The sequence below is a fragment of the Onthophagus taurus genome, chromosome 1 (assembly GCF_036711975.1).
Source record: "Onthophagus taurus isolate NC chromosome 1, IU_Otau_3.0, whole genome shotgun sequence".
In the NCBI taxonomy this organism is placed as follows: domain Eukaryota; kingdom Metazoa; phylum Arthropoda; class Insecta; order Coleoptera; family Scarabaeidae; genus Onthophagus; species Onthophagus taurus.
This window is the reverse complement of record NC_091966.1, coordinates 31,526,838-31,550,577: the sequence shown is the minus strand read 5'-3', so window position 1 is coordinate 31,550,577 and position 23,740 is coordinate 31,526,838. Positions and strand designations below refer to the sequence as shown.

Below are 23,740 nucleotides of genomic sequence, written 5' to 3'. Positions count from 1 at the left end.
TCTCACTTTACCGTCGCATCTTGTTTACTATTTAATCTTTGACCATACTAAGGAAAAAACCGACGAGAGAAAATGCAGCTGGTACTTCAGCGGATAAAGAAGAAAATGCGACAACCACAAAAAAAGTAAGAAAACCAACTATAAAGGATCCAGCATTTGGTGTTGGAGAGTTTGCTGTACTTGGACTGATAAAAGTCCTACCAAAACAAACTAGTAACTCATTTACAGGAAAAAGATATGGATGTACGGGAACTCTAAAAAAAATAGAATTGAAAAGTGTCCCATAATGCCTTCAAAAGTGATAGAATAGAAAGGCAGAGGTTTCTATGACTGTTGTACAGATGTTGCCAATAAACTAAACGTTACAAGCTGGCATGATAATAGAATAGTTCTGATGGTCAGTACTTTTGATTCTACTCTTCCAGAATGTAGAGTGGAAAGGTGGATATCAAAACAGAAAACAAGGTTGCCAGTTGCGTAACCTCATGTAGTGTAGTAACTCAATATAATAAATTTATGAGCGGTGTAGACAGGAATGATGAGAACATAGGATTTCCATTAGATCTAAGAAGTGGTGATTGGCAATTTTTGCGTTTTGTGTCGATATTTCAGTGCACAACGGATGGCAACTATATAAAAAAGGACTTGGGTAAAAAACGGATTATTTGCATTTTTGAAGAATAGTTGTGCAAACATATTTACAAAAATATGGTATTCCCCCGACAGGAAGAGGACGTTATCTTCCCATAAAGCATTGGCTTCAAGAGTGCCAACGCAAGTGCGATTTGAAGAAAGCAACCACTGGATTGTCTACGCAGAAAAACAATTCCGTCAGATTGGACGGGATCACTATCAGTGAATAATGCTCGATATCAGATCGTACTGCCTGAACGGCAGTCCTGGATCGAAAACGAAAATTCTTTGGTTCAGGCAGATATTTGCATTTTCATAAATTGATCAAAAACGCCAGAAGGGGTCGGGGCAGGAGTATACTGCCAGGCACTTCGGATTAAGCAAGCTTACAGACTGAAGAAATAGTGTATTGTATTCCGGGCAAAAGTATTTGCTACTGACATGGGTGCTAAAATCCTTCTTGAGAGAGGGGTGAAAACATAACAACTTTAAACACACTGAGTTGTGATAACAGAGTTTCTCTGATCTGGGTCCGAGCCTCTCTCAGAGCACTCTGGAGTTGCTGGCAATGAAGTGACAGATGAGCTAGCACGAGAGGGCAGCGCTAAAGAGTTTGTGGGGTCGGAGCCAGCAGTTGGTATATCATTTGCGATGGTCAAACATAGGAGTGGACTGTGGGCTGAAGGGAGATTTCGCTTACTGTGAACCAGTTTTGGAGACAGTTGAGCATGTTTTATGTCACTGCCCTGCTGTTAATTATATCAGTTTCTCGATTTTTGGGTCGCAGTTTATCTCCCCAAAGGATCTGAATGGCTTTTCACTGAGCAACGTATTAATGTTCGTTAAGAGCATTGGACTTCACGATGAAATTTGATAATTTTATCTATTGGTGTACAATAGATACTTAGGGTCACAGTGCAAGGTTCGTTGGTCTGCCTTCCCGATATGTAATTTATGTAAATGTAATGTAGTTCTAGTTTTAATTGTTATTTAGCGGTGACGTTACGAGCGGGCCTTTGAACAGTGCACATGTTCCCGGAATATAGCACTTCTCTTAGATTCTACCGTCCTTGGTATAAATATAAAGCCACATAGACTGAACACAACGGTGTGGATAGTCGTCCGAATTTGAGTCATTAAAATTATTCATATAACGGACTTTTGGCTATAACGACGTATTAATACAATATATCGCGGTTTTTACTGTATGCAAAGAGCATTGGTAAGATTTACTTACTCGCTGATATGAGTTTCCATAAATATCAAGATATAAACCAACATAGCTGGGATACAAGAAGCTGCAACTAACCACAACGGGAATGGTTTTTCAGTTCCTGCTGGATTAATAAGCCAACCACGATAGTCTGGTTTTGTAGGTGATATTCCGGCGGGTACGAGAAGTTTATCTGTATAAACCTGAGGTGTTGAATAGTCCATTAAAACCATCATTATTATTGCTATAGGTACACCAAAATCTCCGAGTGCTCTTCTTGCCTGCAAAAAAATTAATTAATCATCCAAACATTAATTTTTTTTTAATTAGAACTTACACTTCTTCCTAAAAATTGACTGTTTCTAAACAATCGCAAATAATAAGCGATGACAAATGTACCAAGTGCCAAAATAACACACATCAACGCTGTGTTAGGTTGGTTTAAAATTAATCCATTTTTATCGCGTACAATCGGAGGGCCAATCGGCGGTGTTATTGTAATATCGTTGCAATAAGTTTCATTTCCAAATTCGGTAATGTTTAAAATTGTCGAATTAAAAACTTCATCAACGGGAGATGTAGTACAATTCCCGTTAAACCGGTCAAACCCGCAATAATCGGTAAGTAATGGATGTTGGTGGAAAACTAAGATTAATTTTTGGATACTTTCAATGATATAAATGAGGGAAATCAAGGCGGAAAAAATTTCTTGGGTAAATCTTGTGAAGGCTTTCACCAAAACGCTTCCTTCTAACGAAGCGACAAATAATGCGATAATTGCTAACCAAATTCCGATGTAAACTCGGACAGTTAAAAATTCGATATCATTTGCTTTGCAAAATTGAAGCAAACTTTCATCAAATAATAATAACGGTCCGGTCGCTCCTGTTATGATTAATGGCTGTCCGCTGAATAAAGTAAAAAGTACTCCTCCAATTGCCCCTGACATTAAAGTTTCAGATATACCCATATAATTATCAGTTTTATCTCCAACTAAACCACCGAAAGTAATCGCAGTTGATAAAGCAGCAAAATACATAAATATCGCAGCGGCTATACAAGGCGAATTAAAAGCATCAGTAAAATCACTTTTAAAATGAGGATATCGTCTCCTTATATCATTAATAAGCCCACCAAAAGGCCGTCTAGTTCTTTCAAGAGGATCTCCAAAAGGTGGCTTTTTATCATCACCACCACCAGCGGCAGCAGCCAATAACAAAGGTTTTTGCATCGCTTCAACTTCTTTACTTTTAATAATCAAAGCGCTTTGCTTTCGTCTTTTAATAGCTTCGCTTTTAGCTTTTAATTCTTCAATGGGAAGTAGAGCTTTGTGTTCCCAATCGCCAGGTGGCAGAACAATGCTGTCGTCTAAGAATTCATTTATAGCCGAAAGTAACACTTTTCTATTATCAGCCGTATAAGCTAAATTATGAAATTGTTGATTGGCCATTAAAGTTGAGATTGAACGACCAACTTCGTGGTAATCCAACATTACATTAGGTGGTCCCAATAAGATGAAAATAAAACGTACCGGGATGTTTACTTCAAAAAGGAACGGAATTTTTACACCTTCCGCCAATCGGATGAAAGCCATTGCTGGTTGTTCTAAGAAATCAACTTTTCCAACTAAAATACTCGAACCTTGAGCACCTTCCGGAATCTTTTTTAATAAATCCTCATTTTGAACCTTCTTTAAATCTTCAGTACTCGCTGTGTAGGTTTCTTCTTTCATATCAACTATTGTATGACCATCACTTCCAACCAATTTCCCATCTTGATCGAAATGACCACCGTTTTTGACCGCATTTAAAATATCCGAAGCCAAACTCGAACGTTTTCTTTCGATGTCGTGAAGACTCTAAAATAATTATACCATATTAATTCAAAAATGATTCAAATGAAGAAAAATATTTAAAATCGATAAAAAAATTAAAAAATTAAATGATTTATGGGTTAAAATAGGAAAATAATATACAACACTCAAACATATTCATTGCGTCTAACCTAAAAGAAAATTATAAAAAAATACCTGTTTGTTTTTGTTACGTTTCAAATCGAAAGAAAAAATGATCGTGTTAAAAAAGTTCAAGACATTACAAAAAAATAAAATACAGAAAGATCGAAAATGGTTGACCGAAAATATCGATGTTTATTTTTATTATTACAAATCGAAGAAAATACGAAAATATATGGAATCCTTAGAAAATTTATCACATCTCTAATTAAGGAAGTTATAATATTCCAAGAAAATGAGTACAAAATGAAAATAATGTTTGCGTATTTTCATTTAATGTAGTGATTCTACTGAAGGGAGTGAACACAAGTTATAAATTTGGTTCTAATTCAATGGAATACACGTGGGACATAAACTAGGAAGGGTTTACGCGAAGTGACGTGTCAACTTGTGTAATGTGTAATTGTAGTTATTAGAAAGTAATTTGGAATAATAGAGGTAGTTTCATATTGTGGCTGCCAAAATATGAAACTGGATTGAACGAATAGAGAGAAGGGGATTTTTATTTTATATTTCCAGAGTGACAAGTTCTAACTATGCTAGAAACTGCAAGTGAAGTACAGAATAACCTGAAGTTAGAACTTTTAATACATCATAAAGGGTATTATGGATATTCGTAAGCAAATAAATTGTTGTATATAAATCAACAGTTTGCAGTAACTACATACTTTTGTACACGCTTACTTGTACAAATCACCTTGTATATGCCAAATAATACGAAATGCATGTACCATAAAGGATAGTAGAAATCATAGAGAAGTATGGTGGATTCACATAGAAACCACATACTTAAAATTCTTATTCTAGAGATGAATTTGTATTACTATTCATGGTGTATTGCTTTATCATGGACTTGAAGTGCATAATTTGCAAAAATTGCATGTTCCAAATAGGTTTATTACTGTAACAAAGACATATTTAAATTATGTCTAGTTTATGTTTGGTAAAATTATTGGTATGTCGGTCCCAAGCTGTGTGGTGATTTCATAGCATCAAAAATAAAAGGAAAATGGTTTGGTTTCCTATTAGCTAGCTGCCACTGTAATAATAATGGAATAATGTCAAATAAAGAAGAGTCTGGTTTTGATGTTTTATTTCAAAAAGAAAATGATCATCATTTTGTACTCAAAATATTTGCCGTGTATACGCAATTTGTACATGCGCTTTTCGATGCTGGCATATGATAAACAGAGGAAGCAAAGTCTTGCGAGTAAGATGTGAGCAGAAGAATATCCTATCCAAATGTTTATATAGAGTCTTTGACACATTGTAATGTTTTGCAGAATAATAATCACATTTTGCATTGTTGTTTTTTGATATTTCGAATGGTGTGGAAATAATGATATGGTAAAACAAATTTTTGGAAAAATTGATATTTCAAGGGAACACTCCTAATATATTGAAATACTGAAAAAAAAGTTTCAACAAAAACAGTAGTAGTTGTTGGGGTTGTAGTGCAGTTTAAAAGGTGGATATTTAAGTAATTTGTATACAGAGCAACCTACAGATGTACTGGGACAGTTTTAAGTCACCATAGAGTGTTTTCTCAATACGCAACGATATGATGTTTAAGATTTTCCGATATAAGATAATCGGGGATTTCTTAGCAAAGAAAGTTATGATCTGCTGAAAAGGTATTTACCGATTTAAATCTTTTGTGCGAATGGATGAATGACGTAATCAATCCAGACAACTGGATTGTAATATTATGATATCTTGACCTTACTGAATCAGGTGAAATCCTACACAATTTAAAGTTTGATTTGGGTTACTGGCAGAAAGAAATGCGTTTGGGAATATCATCAAAAATGTTTACATTTTGTTGACCAAAAATAAAATTTACGCTGTTTCTTGTATAATATATATTTTTAAGTTGCATTTTGTGGTCACTATTACTTCCATATTTCAGTTTCATATTGTAACTACCTACAAAGTTTCACTTGTCCTGACTATATACACAAATATCATAACAACTGAAATCATAATGTGTGCGTGAATTGATTTAAAACGATTTCATATCAATATACACGTACAATAACTTGTCTAAATGCGTACTCTGTTATTTCTTTATTGGCCATGTTATCAAAATGGACGATTTTTGCAAACATTATGCAGAAAGTATATATTGCAAGAAGTAATTAAAAAAGAAGAATATACCAGAGCAATTTTAAGTAAAGTCTTATTTAAATAGGGTTATATTAAAATTTGATGAAGATTTTGTCGCATGTCAAAACACACAAAATTGGTGTTTTAATATCATCAATAATAATACAAACTAAATATTTTGAAACGAATTGATGAAACGGTATGCAACAGTTCTTAGCGGATGTATTTATATAAAAGTTCAGCGTCGTTTGCTCCTTTCAATGGCAATCATGCTGAAGTGTTTCAATTCACGGGCGTTTCAATATCTCCGATGAATCGTGAAAACACAAATCAATTCAGTAAACCAATTCAGCTTATAATGAAAATTTAATATTAGTTTTGTTCACATTTCGGTCCGGGAAAATAAAATTTATTTCTAGGAAAATCGGCGAAGTTTCAAGAACATTTATGCAATTACAAGAATGTTTGTGAATTCTATGGAAATGAATTAATCCTAAGAATATCATTAGAAAATTAATTTGAATTTCCATAAAATAATAAAGAAATGATTCAAATAATCCTTCAATATAAATTAAATTTTTAACAAGGAGTGAAGTATTTTAATATGTCATTTGGGCAAAAAGCAGAAGTAAAAAAAATTGTCACAGACTCGAAATAATAAAAAAAAAGGAATTATAAGAAAAATTACGTTTTAAAATAATTATTTATCGATTACACAAATTTTACGGCAGTTGTTGGGATGCATTTAAAATCGATTAGATTTAATAGCAAGCTTTATTTTACTTTAATCCGATCAAAACGTTTGTGAAATGCATTTAGACAATTTTAAATGTTAGCGAGGGTTTAAACACTTTAAACCAGTGATATACCGGCGCTAACAAAGGTATTATCTAATGATGAAATTTTATGAAACTGAGCCTAAGTAGTTCTCGCAATCCGTCTATTTTAAAATTTGCCCTATCTTGGGATCTTGCCCTTTCTGAGTGATTTCTTTTATGATTTTGACGGAAAGGATTTATGATACCATAACAAGTTATTTATTTTATATTTAAAGAAATATTTTAGATGTAAATGCACAATGAATATTTTTTGCAATAACACTTCTAAACCAAAAAAGCCAAAATTATAGAAGTATCAAAACATGATTAAAATTACGGTGATAAGTATAGTGGTCAGAATCTGTTTTGGAACCCATCCTGTTGAAGTACTTGGATTTGTTTGTCGAACTCAAAACATCCCATATTACTAAATTGGAACTTTAGAAACTGTAATCAGAGGATATTTGAGGAGGGCAAAGGAAAAAACTGAAAATGCTATTGATATAGACGATTTAGATCATGTAGCTACTCCAGAAAATATATAACTAAGAGCTGTGTGTGGAGAGGATGCTCAAGATTGTTCAGATCGTACATGGGTAAAATTTTTATGGGAATCATACTGTCAGTGCCTGGAAGTGTTACATATTAGAACAGTCCGCATGGCCTTGTTCTATCTTCTCTAATATTTTTTCATGTTACAATATGATTCCAAAGTCTTATCCCGCAGTTTTCGAAAGACCACTATAACTTGGCTTCTCTGAGCAACCAGCTGTAATTTGTAATGAGTCACAGAATAACGCAGAAACAAAGACACACTTTGGCTTAGCATGTTATCTTTCGGGATTAACATCACTTTAACTATCACTGGGTTCAAGATCTGGAAAAAGCACATTAAGCCGCATACAACTCTGGTTATTGATGGAAATCTTTGGAATATGAACTGAAAGAGCGGATATCCTCGCTAAGGTTAACGGAGCCTGAGGTTGTTGACGTTCCAGCATATAATATTCTTTTATTATATTTAACTACTTTAACTTCTGCCTGCAATTCGTAAATATTGATGAGTCAACTTAATCTAAGCTGGTGTTAATATTACAAATAAATAGTACATGGAATATGCTTAAATACTTATAGGTGCGGCTTGTGAATTAGTCGCTTTTATGAATTATAAAATACAAACAATCTCGGTCTAGACTCTCTAGAGTTTATTTGCTTCGGCTTGTTTTCTCTTGGTAATCGACTTTGTTTGTCAAGCTCCTCACCCAGATTGATTGCAGACTTTCCGTTTTTCCTGGAATACCCTGGTAATATCAGTTATATGGCAAATGATATTCTTACTTTAGATATTGGGATTCATGGTATTCCTTCAACTATAATTAATAAATATTGATGTTCTTTCCACCTCTTCCTCTATCTATTTTGCTTAATGCCGTAATAATAAATAATCTTCTTTGACGTGCAATTGGGTTTTTGTGCATTCCATTTGCTATTACATATCTAAATATTGAAGTGGTGAATTCTAATGTCCATGGGAAATACTGCAACAGCTTGATTCTCTGAGGTGTACCAGAGAATAGTCACTTGAGTCCTTAATATAATACATTTGATATCTTTAATCATGCCTAAGAACTTGAAACTCTGAATTTAACAAAGCACAATGTAGGTGAAGAGTTACAATGTTTCTCATTTTCAAGGATTTGAGCAATACTTTTGATTACAAGGTATTGTTTGATAAACACCTTGATTTTTTAGATATCTAATTATATTTTCATTGATAAAATTTACATGGGTAAAAGAGATAATAATAGTATTCGATGTTTTGTTTAATGGAGAGTTCCAATTACTTAGAACAGTTATGGGAAGCATAAACGTTAAACAGAAATGAGTACTTTTTTGATGTTATTACTAATCACCTAATGCAAATTTAGGATTATTTTACGATTCATTTCAAGGTTCATTGTGATCATCAATGATTAGATGGAATTAACATGAATTTGACAATAAGATTATGAAAATTTTTGAAATCCTAAGATATTTTTAAATCTGGAAATGACGTCCATCGTCGACGAATGAATATTTTTTAGTCAGATATTTTCGATCGTACTGTATTACGTGATTTTTATTAAGACATAAAAGTATAAAAGCGAGATGTGTTTTGGTCAAAAAAAGAAACGTTACGTGAATGGAAGACCGTGGCAGAGCGTGGGGACCGCAGAGGTGCCCCTGAGCAGAACAAACGGAGCACCTTGCCATCATGATAGCTTCATAACCGGCGCCGTCCTCAAGCCACAAAGACTGCAAGCAACGCGTTATCAAAAAAAATTGATTAAGCGTTACATAAAAGAAATTTTTTTTATCATTATTACACTTAAATATCAACAAATAGAAATAAAAACACTTAAAAACATTTAAGAACATATAACAATCCAAGAAACTTGTACACCTATTAAAAAGATATAATAAAACGTATCAAAATTGTTATTAGTAATAAAAACCCGATTTAGAAATTTTATTGATTCCGCCTAAGATCCAAAGATTTATGGATTTCTTTTATTACTTCTTAGTAAATAATTTGATTTTAAAACAATTACACTTAAAAGAAGTATTAACAATAAAAAAATTACCTGTAAAGATGAATAACTATGTTTCTTTGGAAATCTAAATCCTCTCTCATGATGTTCGTTAACATGTCGATGTTTCAACAAAAGGATTCTCATAATTTTCGCTTTGTCACCTTCCGTGATTAAATCTTCTTTGTACATTTCCTCCGAAATTCTGTAAGCGATTCCTGGAAGATCCTTTTCTTCCATATCCAAAATAACTAATCCATCTTCCAAGCATCTTCTCAAATTGAGAAGGGAATGGAAGCTTAACGACGCTACGTGCGGTTTTCCCCACCGATCGACACCTTCCTCTACGTCTTCTTCGTATTTTATCCATCTTGCCGTTTCTTTCCATTCTTTACTGTCGTCCTGGTTTTCGTCTAATTCGTCGAGTTGAACGAATATCTAATAATAAAAAACGTAAAAATTAAAAAAAATAATAAAAATTTCTTTGACAGTTCAAGAAAAATTTGGAAGATTGATTTTTGTAAAAAGTATACTTGCATTTTTGACACGTAAAATCAATCTGGAATGCATTTGACGTGTGTTATTAAAAATTTTATTATGGCATATCGTTGATATGTCGATTTGATTTCGTTAAAACATTTTCGAAATTTGGTTAAGTAAATTATAAAAAATTTTATATATAACTCTTTTTATGATGGATTTAAATTTATTGAAATTAAAAAAAGTCTTGTAGGTTAGACAAACGTGACTTCTTGTCATTTTAAATTTCATGTTAATATCACATAATAATAGACATAGCTTTTTTTGGTTGTTAACGTTTAAGTTAGGAATTATAATATCTATATAGAATTTATAATATCTTGGTCAATGATGAATTCTAAGTGCGTAGTATACATCAAGTGAATATATTAACTTGGCGTGGAGGGCGGAGGGGGTTAAATTGAATTATGGTACCACCATTGAATAAGCTATCTAAGAAAGACGTCGTAGTCCGTTTAATCGTATGATACCCTTTTTGTTGTTAATGCTCTTTTTATAATTTTTTTTTAATCGTATGTTACTGAAACTTATGGGTTGACTCTTTAAGTGAAAATGTAAAATTAAAGATAAATTTAACAATTTTTATGTCAATGATAATAAAATTATTTAACCCCCTTCTTCCATTTCTACTATTTTCAATTAGAAACAATTGTCTGTTGGTCAAGCCTCGTGTTTTGGGTTTTATTCCGAAGAGCACCAACTCTGAGCCCATCTCTTAGAAGGTCGTCCTTGTGGGTTCTTTCGATTCGGTCGTCCACACATACAAATTCTCTTCTTAATAATTCTTTCTACATGTTTCATCTACTTCTTTGTTCTGATTTTTGTCCATTTAACTACACCTTTCTCTAATAAAAGTGTTGGCTTGTATATCTTGTAGTGTACCATGTAATATAGATCTTAAAACTTTTATTTCCATTACTTTCATCTTTTGCTGTCTTCTTTGTTTCTGCTGTCATTTCAACACCATATATTAGTATTGGTCATACCTTGTTTATACAGGATGATTTATTAGCTCAGCATCAAACTTTGACATATGATAGCTAATCCAATTACCAAAAAAAATGTTAATGAACATTTATGTCCTAATACAATTATTTACGAAATTATAACACTTTAAAGTTTTAATTTTTATATCATTTATAACTGCTACATTTTTTTAAAACACATTAATATTACAAATATTGTTCAAAATAGCCTCTTTCTGCTAGAATACATGCTTCACAACGACGAATTAGAGTTCTACAGAGTTCTTCAGCCGAATTGAAATGTCTGGTTGATTTCTTATTTCATTATCAGCCATTTGTATTCTGTTTAATAACTGTTCTCGTGTGTTAATTTCCACTTAATACACAATTTGTTTCATTTGATCCCATAAGTAGAAATCCAATGGATTAAGGTCGGGGGATCTAGGTGGCCAAGCAAATGGACTTCAAGTAAATCAAAAAGTGTATTGTTGATGCTGAAACGTTGTTGAAATTTCCTTGGTCTAATCGCATGCGGATTTTGTAATGCCCAGATATGTTCATTATGGTAATTATTTATACCATCTCGTGTAAAACATGATTTATTTGTCCAGAGAACATTTGAAATGAAGTCATTATTTTGGGCATGTTGCTGCAATAACCATTCACAAAATGTTAACCGTTGCTAATTATCTCCTGGCTGTAGAGCTTGAACATTCTGTTTACGATACGGATGAAGGACTTCGCGGCTCAATACGCGCCATGCAACATTTGACTTACATGTATGTTGTGTGCTATTCTTCGAGTGCTCATGGAAGTATTATCAATGACAGCATTAATTATATGCGGTCGAATAGCGTTTGATGGAGCACGATTACCTGTTTCTCGAAGTCTTCTGAAAAAATCGCTAAAAACTGAATAATATGGCAAATGACGCTGTGGAAATCTTTCTTGATATTCAAGTACTGATTGTCGAGCATTTCCATTGCAAAAACCATACACGAAAATTATATCAGTTATCAGCATATTCTTCAGTGCTATAAACGTACATTTTGAGTTTCTTCTTGTATGTAATAATTAAACCTTATAGCAAACTGACATATTACAATGACAACTTTGTTTTTGTTGAATGTTTGATTTTATTGACTATTAATAAATTCGCTGCAGAAAACTTTAAAGCGTTATAATTTCGTAGATATTAAAAGAGAGATAGATATTTAAAATTTATAACCTGTTCTGCTATCGAGTTCACAATTTACAGCTTAAGCGTCTTGGTTCTTTGGATATTACTATACATTTTGTTTTCTCCGTTGATATTTTCATTCTGCTTAGCCGTTATGTTGAAGAGATACATTAACCTATGCAGGTCAACTTCGTTAATTGTAATTAAAATCACGTCTTCCGCATATCAAACGATATTAATATTTTGGGTCCCCATCTGGTATCCTGGTTTGGGTCTAATGGCTTCGATTATCCGATTCATTAGTAGATTATATAGGAAAGAAATTAGTGAATCCTCTTGTCTCATTTCTTTGCTCACAGGTATGTCTTTAGTTATGTCTTGGGTGGTTTTTTGTTTTAGTGGTAGTGTTAGTGTATATCCTCTTCAGATCCCACAAAAAACCCTTCGACAGAATGTTTTGAAATTTTTACCAACGGTTCCACAGAGGTCAATTAGCTTAAATAAATTTTTTGAAATTTAAAAAAAAAAATATATTTCCCAAAGCATAGAACAATAATTTAACATTATAATGGTATAAAAACAAAGTGTCCATTAAAATGGACCTGGGATCTGAAGAGGATATGTCATCTATAACATTATTACCGGCCATATAGTATACCGGTTGGGTATGTTGGGTTAATAATCTTGTTTTTTAACTCTTAAGGGAGGGATATTGATTTTTCTGTAATCTGCTTAACAATGAAGATTGCGTCTGGATCTAAAGCACCCGTTTCTATGATTTTATTAAAAAGTGTAGTGAAGTGTCTCTTCGTACTTTAACATTTCATTCGTGATTAAATCAGGACCTGGGCTTTTTCTATTTTTCAAATTCTTTATGTTGTCCCTAACTTGTTCTGAGGATATTTTGATGTCAGCGTTATTTCTGTTTTCACTTTTTGATCTTATTTGAGATGGTGTCTGCTCATACTGTTGCTCTTCTTCCATCCATTCCTTTTTACTAATATAATTGAGTTGCACATACTCGTTAATGCTTTATTTTGTTTTTGCATTACTTTCCAGATCCATATCTGTACACTATACAGACCATACTCCATATTCTTTGTGAACTTTTATTAATACATTTCTTCTTGTTTCTGTATTTCTTGACTTATCTTATTTCTTATTTGCTTATATATTTTAAATTCCTTTTCTGATGGTGAGCTGATGGTGGCTTAAAAACGCCTCCTTTTCCATTCGAGTCATCTTCTTTATCACTTCTTTAAACCAGGTGGTTTTTGTTGGTCCTGTTGTTTGTCTTTCTGGTTTCACATGCCTCTATAGCTGCGTTTTCCATACTTAGTTTCATTCAATTCCACATTTTAACTGCAGTTTCATTCTCTGTCTGTGGGATATCTGACAGTTTTCCTTATAATCTAGATTAATATAAATTTTGTGTGGTCGGATCTTCTAAGCTTTCCGTATTAATTTTTTCTATTGTTATATTTTAACTTCAGCCTTTGATTATATCTATATTTATCTTACAAAGTACCATTCAATAACTCATTTCGCCGATTGCAGAGGTCAACGTTCTTACGTCTAATATATGTAATGTGTGGATTTTGTTCGTTAATATAAAATCACTAATCAACTCTCGACTTCTGTTGTCGATCCATGTATATTTATGTTAGTTTAAAATACAAAACGCAATCATTAAGGTATCAACATCCTTTCTGATATGGCCATTAAGGTCCCCTAATATTAGTATAGGGTTTCTTTAATAGTGTCGTAAAAAATATTCCTTTCGTGTTTGGGTCTTTCAGTTTATGTAGCGTAGATATAACATGCAGTATATAGTTTCTTAGTGACAGAGTTATTACATAGTGTATGTCAATAATATATCTTCACATTTTTATACCAAGGTTTATTTCCTTTACAACAATGTATCATCTCTGACTCTGAAACTGTTATATTTAGCAGTACAAAAGATGATTTATACAAGATATATGTTTAAAAATGTGTAATAAATTTGTTTACTTCGTTAAAATTACTACAACGCTGTAGCCAAGTTAACATTGTTTTCTTTAGCTTGAATATTAATCCTAAGATCCAAATCTTCTTTATTAAGATTGAATATTTCTATGTACGATTTTTAAATTTGTAAATTTTCCTTAGAATAGCGAGGTAAATTAAATAATTAGGTAGTTGATTTTGAATATAAAACGACTCATGTGGTGATGCTCTCCCGAAATGATTTGATTTCAAATCCTATTAAATTTGTTGTCAGAGTTTGAGTCCCAATAGAGGTTTTCCAATCATAGTCTTTTAATTCGTCTGTGTAGGTTTATGTTTTAAAAAAGTGTTACGTTGCACAACATAAATAGCTGCCTCGAATCAAAAAATATTTTAAAGTAAACTCTTGGTATTTCCTGATTAACATTTTGAAATTAGGTTTAAATAAAGTTTAACTGATAGGACTAACTAAATATAAAATAATTAGTTTTTATATTCATATATTTCTTTAAGATCTTCCCTGTGAATAATATTTTAGAGAAAGAAGTTTATCGTTCCATCAACAAAACACTAATTAATATAAACTTGATAATAGACTTAGAATGTGTAATAGCTTTCACAACTTTAGCGGAGTTAAATGGAGCTTGATGTGAGTAACATGGAGTTAAATTTCAATTAAGTTTCAGTAATATGGCTAGGCCAATTTGACGTAGTTTATTTTTTCTTTCCTTTTTTAATGTCATAATTGACATGTAACACAGTTCCACCAGAAAATGTTTTCAATAAACGTTTTGAAAAATTACTTTGGTTGTCTATGTTAGCTATGTATTTGCAAATATACGATCAATTTTACTTTTTAATGCTTTAACCCTCAATTGCTATCGTGGGGGCCCTATTAATTAAATAGCCCCCATGGGTGCTATCTAATTTGACCCCAGTTAAAATATTTCGAATTTAAAAAACGAAGCGGTAACTATCAGTGACATAATCTCTATAAACGAAGAGATTATGCACACAGTTCCAATGCATACGAATTCTAATAGTATACATATGATGTCATCTTATGAAAGTATAGTGACGTTTGTATCATATATAAAGCCAAAAGCGTTTAGGAAGACTAATATTTTGTCTAAAAGATTAAATATCTAATATTAGTTTTGTTTTTTTATCTTGCCTAAAATTTGATGATTCAAAACTGCAAGAAACTATAAGATTAATAGATAATATATTAGCTGCTATATCAGAAAAGTTCAACAAATTTGTCAAAAACTCAATTTCAACCTACACTCCTGCAAAATTTCTGACTATTAAGAATCTTTGGTTGAGTTTCGTGGGCGAAGTTCATTTAGAAGTACTTTAAAAGAAAGCCTCAAAATACGGCCTAAAAAGAAATTAGGGAAAGACCAAATGAATTTTGCCTATGTAAAAATATCAAATAGTGGATATGTTACCGGAAATATAAGTAGTCGATTATTATATAGAATTCCAAGAAAATATGCATAATACCTAAAATCGACAGGAAATGTTTGAAATAAATTTTACTATACATATTTCCAGGAATTCTATACATTTCCTAAATAACAATCGAAAATGTATTCAATTCAGGATTACTATTAAATCAATCATTCATGTATTCATGGAGGGCAATCACTGAACGGTTCATCAATAGCTCAAACATTCATTGCGTATGCACGTCCTATCGTTTATTATGGTATACAAAACACGCGTTGCGATTTTGAAAGATTGATTTTGCAACGATTTAGTAACGTCTAAAAAGTTGATAAGTTCTTAGCAGTTGTACTGTTATTTATACTGTTATTGTACTATACTGTTTATATTGAAGATCAACAATATTAAAGAAGACAAAGTGGTATTGGAAGAGATACTAGAAGCAATATACTGTACTTCGTACGTGACAGCGACATATTAGACATTCTGCACGAAGCATATATAAGAATTTACCATAACGGAAGAGATCGCATGATGAAAGAAGTATGGAGTGGTAAGCTCAGGCATTCTTAAAGTCAGGAAAGTGACATGATATGATAATTCACATTGGAGTGAGGGTAAAAGATTAAGCAATAAAAACATCCAATCCAGCTCCAAAAATATCAGGGCATATCGGCAATCAATACTAACTATCAGCAGAATACATGAGAGAATACTTAAAAACAGAATTCTAGACTAGGTTAATGCAGTACAAGGGAGGCACAAGAACAAGTCCGCTTTAGAGGAGGGAGACCACAATTAACCATATATTTACATTAACTCAAACCATCGAAAAAAGAGAGCATATAAAAAGGAAATGCATTTGCTATTTCTAGATGAATGAATTTACTCTGAATTTACAGACACAAAACGTATCTAATAAGGTAGTTTTATAGCGCTAACACTGTTTAAAATTTATTTAGAAAGTGCATTACTAATATGGGAAAGAAAATGCCAAACATATGGGCACACTTATGAATAAAACATCTACACTCTATACCTTGGAGTTTGCTGACGATCAAGTTGTGATTACACAGGATATTGATGATGCTGAATATAAATATAATAAATGGGACTTAGAGGTTGAGTTGCAAAAAACTGAATGCATGTGTATTGAAACAACAAGATCTGCCTATCTATCACAAACAAAACATCAATCATTGTAGCTCATACAAATACCAGGGTGTAAACATATGGAAGAAGGGAATACTTGAGAAATCTGAAGTATCCATTCATCTGAAGCATCTAAACAGTATACTGTGAGATAAACATATACCAAAAGAGAGCAAACACAAAATATACAACTCAATAATTAGAAGTACATATAATAACTTATAGCTGTTGCAGGATAAAACAGACTGGAATGGATTAGAAACTAAAACATAAAGACACATGACGTTTTAAGTGACACATTTAAGTGCTCAAATTAGATCGTATGGCCATGTACAAACGATGGGTCCAGTTCGACTAGCAAACTATTGCACTGGACACCATGAGGAAGAAGAAGAAAAGGAAGACCACGGAGGAGTTGGAAAGAAAATATTGATGAAGAGATGTGGAGAAAGAGAGACGAATGGTGATTAGAAATCAAAAGATTGATGCACCCGAGAGTGTATTAAAGAAACTGTGACAAATTACTTTAAACATTTCCTAAATTATTTCAGCATTGTATACATTTCCTAGAAACTTTATACAATTAATAGGTTTCAAACATTTGCAGTATCATATACACATACGACTATCGATCTTCTTCTCATCCATGCACTACGATAAAAATTGTATACAGAGTGTTTCATGAGGAATGAAACAAACGTTAATATGTTATAGATTTATTCATTTTAAGCAAAAAAGTTGGTTGACTCATGCAGAATATGCTGATATGGTGTTTTGTTACGGTTTCTGCAATGGAAATGCACGTGCTGCTCGTCGTGACTATAGGAGACGGTTTCCTAACCGATTGCTACCAGATTCAAGAGTATTTACTCGAACATTCAACAGATTGCATGAAATTGGTTCTGTTCCAAGTACAAGTATTCATTCTCAACGTGCAGGTTTGCACGTTTGTGCAAACTCTGAATGAAGTTGAACGAATTCTTCAGTCGGTAGAACGCAGTCCATCTACCAGTACAAGAAGACTTTCTGCTCGTCTTGGTGTTCCACATGTAAAAGTATGGAGAACATCAACCAGTACAACACCTTGAACCAACAGACTTTGCCAGGAAATTGGAATTTTGTGGATGGGTAATATCTAACCGCCGCTTGATTCCTGTGATACTTTTTGCCGATGAAGTCACTTTCACCCGTAATGGAATCAATAACAGTCGAAATGGTCACCGTTGGTCTTAGGATAATTCGCATGCCAGTGTTGAAACAAATGTTCAGGTAAAATTCTCTATGAATGTATGGTGTGGAATCATTGACAATAACTTAATTGGACCCTTCGTACTACCCGAGCGTTTAACAGCGGACAGATACTTAGAGTCCTTGTGCAATGAGCTTCCAATACTGTTAGAAGATATTCCTTTCGCTACCAGTGCCAATATGTTCTTCCAGTATGATTGCTGCTCCAGTATGATAGTTGCTCACTACGGCCGTCAAGTGACGCAATACCTGAACCAAACCTTTGCGGAACGGTGGATTAGTCGTGGGGGTCCTATCAGTTAAAAAATTAAGCAATCCTTAATCCGTTAGATTATGGAATGTGGGGATGGCTGAAAAGCGATGTATATCAAGTACAAGTACTCAGCCAAGTGCATCGAGTTAGGCGGTGGAATATTCGAACCCTTCCTTTAAAGTCCGAATTTCGATATTTTATGTACACATTTAAATAAATCAGTTTATGCATTAACTGGCTGTATCTCAGTTACCTGTGAGAATAGAGCACATGTTTTTAGGAACTTTTCTGCTTCAAATGAACAAATTTATAACATATTAACGTATGTACCATTCCTCATGAAACAGCCTGTATAACGAAAGTGATATTATTTTACAACTCAATAAAGGGTGTATATACTTCAGATCAGAAGTGTGTGCTTTATTAAAAATGAAATGTTCTCGTTGCCCATTACCAATAGAATTTTCCAATAGTGGATATTGTTATTGTAAACGAGTATATATTACTGAGGAATCAGTACCAGAGAAAACGATACACTTTTGTCAAAACACCTAACCTATATATGTGGGAATGGAATCGGGAAGTGTCGGCTGTCGTCGGTTAAGGAGTGGACGAGAGATAGGTCTGTGAGTCAGTGTGAGTCAGTCGGTCGCAGCTAAGAGAAGAAGACGTTTGTGAATCGAAATATAAGAAATATCAGAGACCATAACTGTTGAAATGTATAAAACATGTTCATAGTTACAAAAGACATTACCTGGTTTTGTTTTGTTTTTATTCTTTTTTAAATAACATTATAATTACAGTTATTGAGTGCGTGTTTTTTTTTATTTATTTCCCCAGCAGTCCTACAATTTGGGGGCTCAACCGCGATCGGTAATCGAAATACGTGAAAATAAGCGAACATTAATAAATAAGTTGAAACAGAACTATAGTGCTGGAAAATAGACGAGGGCTGTGAAGACGGGAATATACAAGATTCGGCGACGGCGATATCTGACGCCAGTAAGACGTAAACAACACCTGGAAGACCACTGGCGGCGCGGCTCGACAAGGACGAAAACTAAGTTGCATGTTTATTTACGAATATTAAATTGCGAGAGGTTTCTGTATAAAAACTGCTTCGAAAATGAATACTTTGGGAAGCATTTTGCCGATCGAGCAGAACATTACAAAAGCCTCAACGAAGGCGATAAAAGCGTGTCATAAGTTGATATTTGGGAACGACGGTGACCGTAATAATCGCAAGAGATTACGAGAATTTAGCGGATTTAATTTTGACGACGAAGGCGCTATGAAAGAGAAAATCGATCTTGCAAAGAACACTCTCACGCTGGGTGAACTAAATTCGATCTGTCAGGTTCTGAAAATCGATAACGACGCGAACGATAAAGAAGAATTAATCGGGATGCTCTGTAATAAGCTAACAAATCTGAAACTTTTGAAATGCGGAAGCGGCGCAACAAACGACGACGATGAAAGAGTGCCGCTAACACAGAAAGACGACAAGAGTGAAGAGGCCGAAGATTTAGTAAATAACGACGAAGAAGAGCATGAAAGTGATGACGACGTAGCAGATTTTTCAGCCAGTCGAAATAGCGGCAAAACAAACCAGAAGAAGACTGTACCAAAGTTCGTTTTGACGTTCAAAGACGTGGAAGACACCGTAAGTGCTTTTGACGGAAGTGACACTTGTTCGGTGGACAAATGGATGACGGAAATTGAAGAGACCGCCACATTGATGGGTTGGAATGACGTGGAGATGCTAATTTATGCGAAAAGACTATTAAAAGGCGAAGCTCTGTTATTTATAAAGTCGGAAAAAGGAATCTCAAATTGGAACTCCTTTAAGACTAAACTTCAGGGAGAATTTAGGAAAACAATTAACACAGCAGCGTTACACAAAATGTTATCGGCTAGAAAAAGGAAGAAAGAAGAGACTCTACAACAGTACTTATTGAAAATGAGAGAAATAGCAGCACAAGGAAGTATCGAAGAGGACGCTCTCATCGAATACGTAATTGACGGCATCGTAGATGACGAAATCAATAAAGCGATCCTATACGGAACACATTCCTTAAAAGAATTTAAAGAGAAATTAAAGCTTTACGAGAAAATGAAAGGTAAACAGACAAAGGGAAATGATGATGGAAATTATAAGAGCAGCAAACAGAGGAAGCAGGATAACAAAAGAGAAGAGCGGTGTTTTAACTGTGGAAAGATAGGGCACGTTTCCCAGAACTGCCGCAATAGAGAAAGAGGTATGAAATGTTTCTCATGTAATGGATTCGGACATATTGCCAGAGACTGCAAGAATGGAACAAAGAGGACAGGTGAGAAACAAGAAGAGACAAAAAGGTCGTATGTAATTCATGAAACCAAACAACAATTACCAGGATATAAACAAATCAGATTAAACGACCACGTAATTCAAGCATTCATTGACACTGGAAGCGATTTAAATTTGTTAAAGGCCAGTAGTTATATCAGAATAGGAGCGCCTAAATTCCAAGAAAATACTATAACACTAAAAGGAATAGGAGATAACTCAGTCAAAACCTTGGGAAGATTCAATGGTCGAATTGTTGTGGATGAATGCGATTTTAGAACAGCTATACATATAGTACCTGACGACGCGATACCCATGGAATTAATTGTTGGAAAACCTATTTTGGAGGATGTTACATTGATGATTAACTCGGACGAAATCGAAGTGAGCAGTCGAGGAACACCGGTCGAAACCCAAAAGCACTCAGAGGAAAATGACATACTTCTCATAGATGTACAAGACTCTTTAGATGTAGGAGCACAAGCATATTACGAAGATGTAGCGAATATGATTGCAAAATATAAGCCGAAAGAAGTCATTACACCACCGTCAGACATACAGGTAAAGATTATCCTTCAAGACGACATACCGGTGTACCAGCCTCCAAGAAGATTATCAATTCCAGAGAAATACGAAGTCGAAAAACAGATCGAGGAATGGCTCAACACTGGTAAAATAAGACCAAGCACTTCAGATTATGCTACTCCGATTGTCTTAGTCAAGAAAAAAGACGGAAGTACTCGAATTTGCATTGACTTCAGAAAGCTAAACCGAAAGATTATTAAAGACTGCTATCCACTTCCCGTGATCGAAGACGTTATTGACCAACTAACAGGATCAAGAATATTTACGACTTTGGACCTGAAAAATGGATTTTTTCATGTACCAGTCGCAGAAGATAGTATAAAATATACCTCGTTCGTAACTCCGAGTGGACAGTTTGAATTCTTGCGCATGCCGTTTGGGTTATGTAATTCGCCAGCAGTATTTCAACGATATGTCAATAATGTTTTCAGGGAGTTAATGAGAAAGGGAATAGTTATTATGTACATGGATGACATTATAATACCAGCGGAAGATGTCGAAGAAGCAATAAAAAGACTAGAAGAAGTTCTGGAAACAGCAAAGAAGTTTGGATTAGATTTCAAGTGGCAGAAATGTCAGTTTTTAAAGACTAAAGTGGAATATCTAGGACACGAAATAGAAAACGGAAGAGTGAAGCCTAACAAGCAGAAAGTAGCAGCCGTTGTAAATTTTCCAAAACCAGCTACAATGAAAAAGGTTCAGAGTTTCCTGGGATTGGCAGGCTATTTCCGCAAGTACATCAAAGACTACGCTTTGATTGCGAAACCACTAAGTGATCTTCTGAAAGGAAAAAAGAAATTTTCATTTGGACCGGAAGAGGAAGTTGCATTTAGAAAACTAAAGGAGATTTTAAGTACAGAACCAATATTGAAAATCTTTGATCATATCAGGGAAACTGAACTGCATGTAGACGCAAGCCAAGACGGATTCGGGGCAGTGTTATTGCAAAAGTGTCAAGAAGACGGAAGATTATATCCTGTTTACTACTGGAGTAGAAAGACAAATGATACCCAGAAGAAATATCACAGCTATGAATTGGAGGTGCTGGCTGTCATAGAAGCTTTAAAGAGGTTCCGTGTGTATCTGCTGGGCATACACTTCAAAATCTTAACTGATTGTGCAGCATTTGCAGCTACAATGAACAAAAAAGACCTGTGCACGAGAGTCGCTAGATGGGCTTTATTGCTCGAAGAGTTTAACTATACCATTCAACATAGGCCAGGAAATCAAATGAAGCATTGTGACGCACTGAGTCGGAACCCAATAACAATGATAATACAAACAGAATTTCTAGAGCGATTGAAAAGGGCTCAACTACAGGACGAACATCTTAAGGCAATTACGAAAATATTGGAAACTCAACCTTATGGGGATTATGAACTAAAAAATGGCATCTTGTATAAGAACAAAAATGGATGTGAACTACTAGTTGTCCCTACTATAATGCAACACCAAATAATACGAAGTGCACATGACAATGGTCATTTCGCAGTGAAGAAAACAAAAGACTTGATCGAACGAGAATATTATATCGACAACCTAGAGGAGAAGATTCGAAAGTTAATTATGAACTGTGTACCATGTATACTTACCGAGAGGAAGATGGGTAAACAAGAAGGATACTTGAATTCAATAGAAAAGGGCGATGCTCCATTGCAGACCTATCATATAGACCATTTAGGTCCTATGACAAAGACAGGAAAAGGATATCAATATTTATTTGTAGTCATTGATTCTTTTACAAAATTCGTTTGGATACACCCAACAAAAACGACAGCAACAAAAGAAGTTCTTGAAAAACTAGAAAAGCAGAAAGAAATTTTTGGAAGTCCCAGGATGATTATTTCGGACAGAGGAGCTGCGTTTACCTCAAGGGATTTCAAAGACTATTGTGTTGACGAGAAAATAAAACATGTGAAAATCACAACTGGCGTACCACGAGGAAATGGACAGGTTGAGAGAGTCAATAGAGTAATCATACCAACGTTAACCAAATTATGCATCGAACAACCTGAAAATTGCTTTCGACATGTTAGAAAGTTGCAAGAGATCCTCAATAGTACATATCACCGGAGTATTGGTCGAACCCCATTTGAATTACTTTTTGGAGTAGAAATGAAAAGAAAAGACCAAATAAAGTTGAAAGAGATGGTAGAAGAAGAAATCATAAACTCATTTGTGAAAGAGAGAGAACACATGCAAATACAAGCGAAAGAGCAAATGAAAAAAGTTCAAGATGAAAATATGAAAACCTATAATAAGAAACGAAAACTAGCAAGGAACTATGAAGAAGGAGAATGGGTGGCCATCAAGAGGACACAATTCCAGAATACGTCAAAGTTACTGCCAAAGTTCCTAGGTCCTTATCGTGTCGTTAAGAAGATAGGTCCAGACCGGTATGAAGTAGACAAGATTGGAGATCATGCAGGACCACGGAAGACTACTACGAGTGTAGACAACATGAAACCTTGGGTCAGTATCAATCCGGATGAAGACGCATTTGGAGAAAATGACAATCCAGATGAAGATACATTCGAGGCGAATGTCAGTCAGGATGGACGAGATGTGGGAATGGAATCGGGAAGTGTCGGCTGTCGTCGGTTAAGGAGTGGACGAGAGATAGGTCTGTGAGTCAGTGTGAGTCAGTCGGTCGCAGCTAAGAGAAGAAGACGTTTGTGAATCGAAATATAAGAAATATC

General features: G+C 34.2%; 1 protein-coding gene across 8 annotated transcripts in view; it reads right to left on the bottom strand.

Moving 5' to 3' along the window:
- Positions 1-23,740, bottom strand: part of LOC111417618 (Anion exchanger 2) — a 101,820-nt gene that overhangs the window by 20,856 nt on the left and 57,224 nt on the right. For 7 of the 8 annotated variants that reach the window (XM_023049952.2, XM_023049953.2, XM_023049954.2 and 4 more), the window contains 4 exons: positions 9,409-9,792; positions 8,963-9,079; positions 2,184-3,704; positions 1,871-2,127 (listed from right to left, as the gene is read on the bottom strand). In XM_023049952.2, the coding sequence (XP_022905720.2) occupies positions 1,871-2,127; positions 2,184-3,704; positions 8,963-9,079; positions 9,409-9,792 (2,279 nt within the window). The remainder of the gene's footprint in view (positions 1-1,870; positions 2,128-2,183; positions 3,705-8,962; positions 9,080-9,408; positions 9,793-23,740) is intronic. The other variant, XM_023049956.2, reaches the window with a different exon arrangement.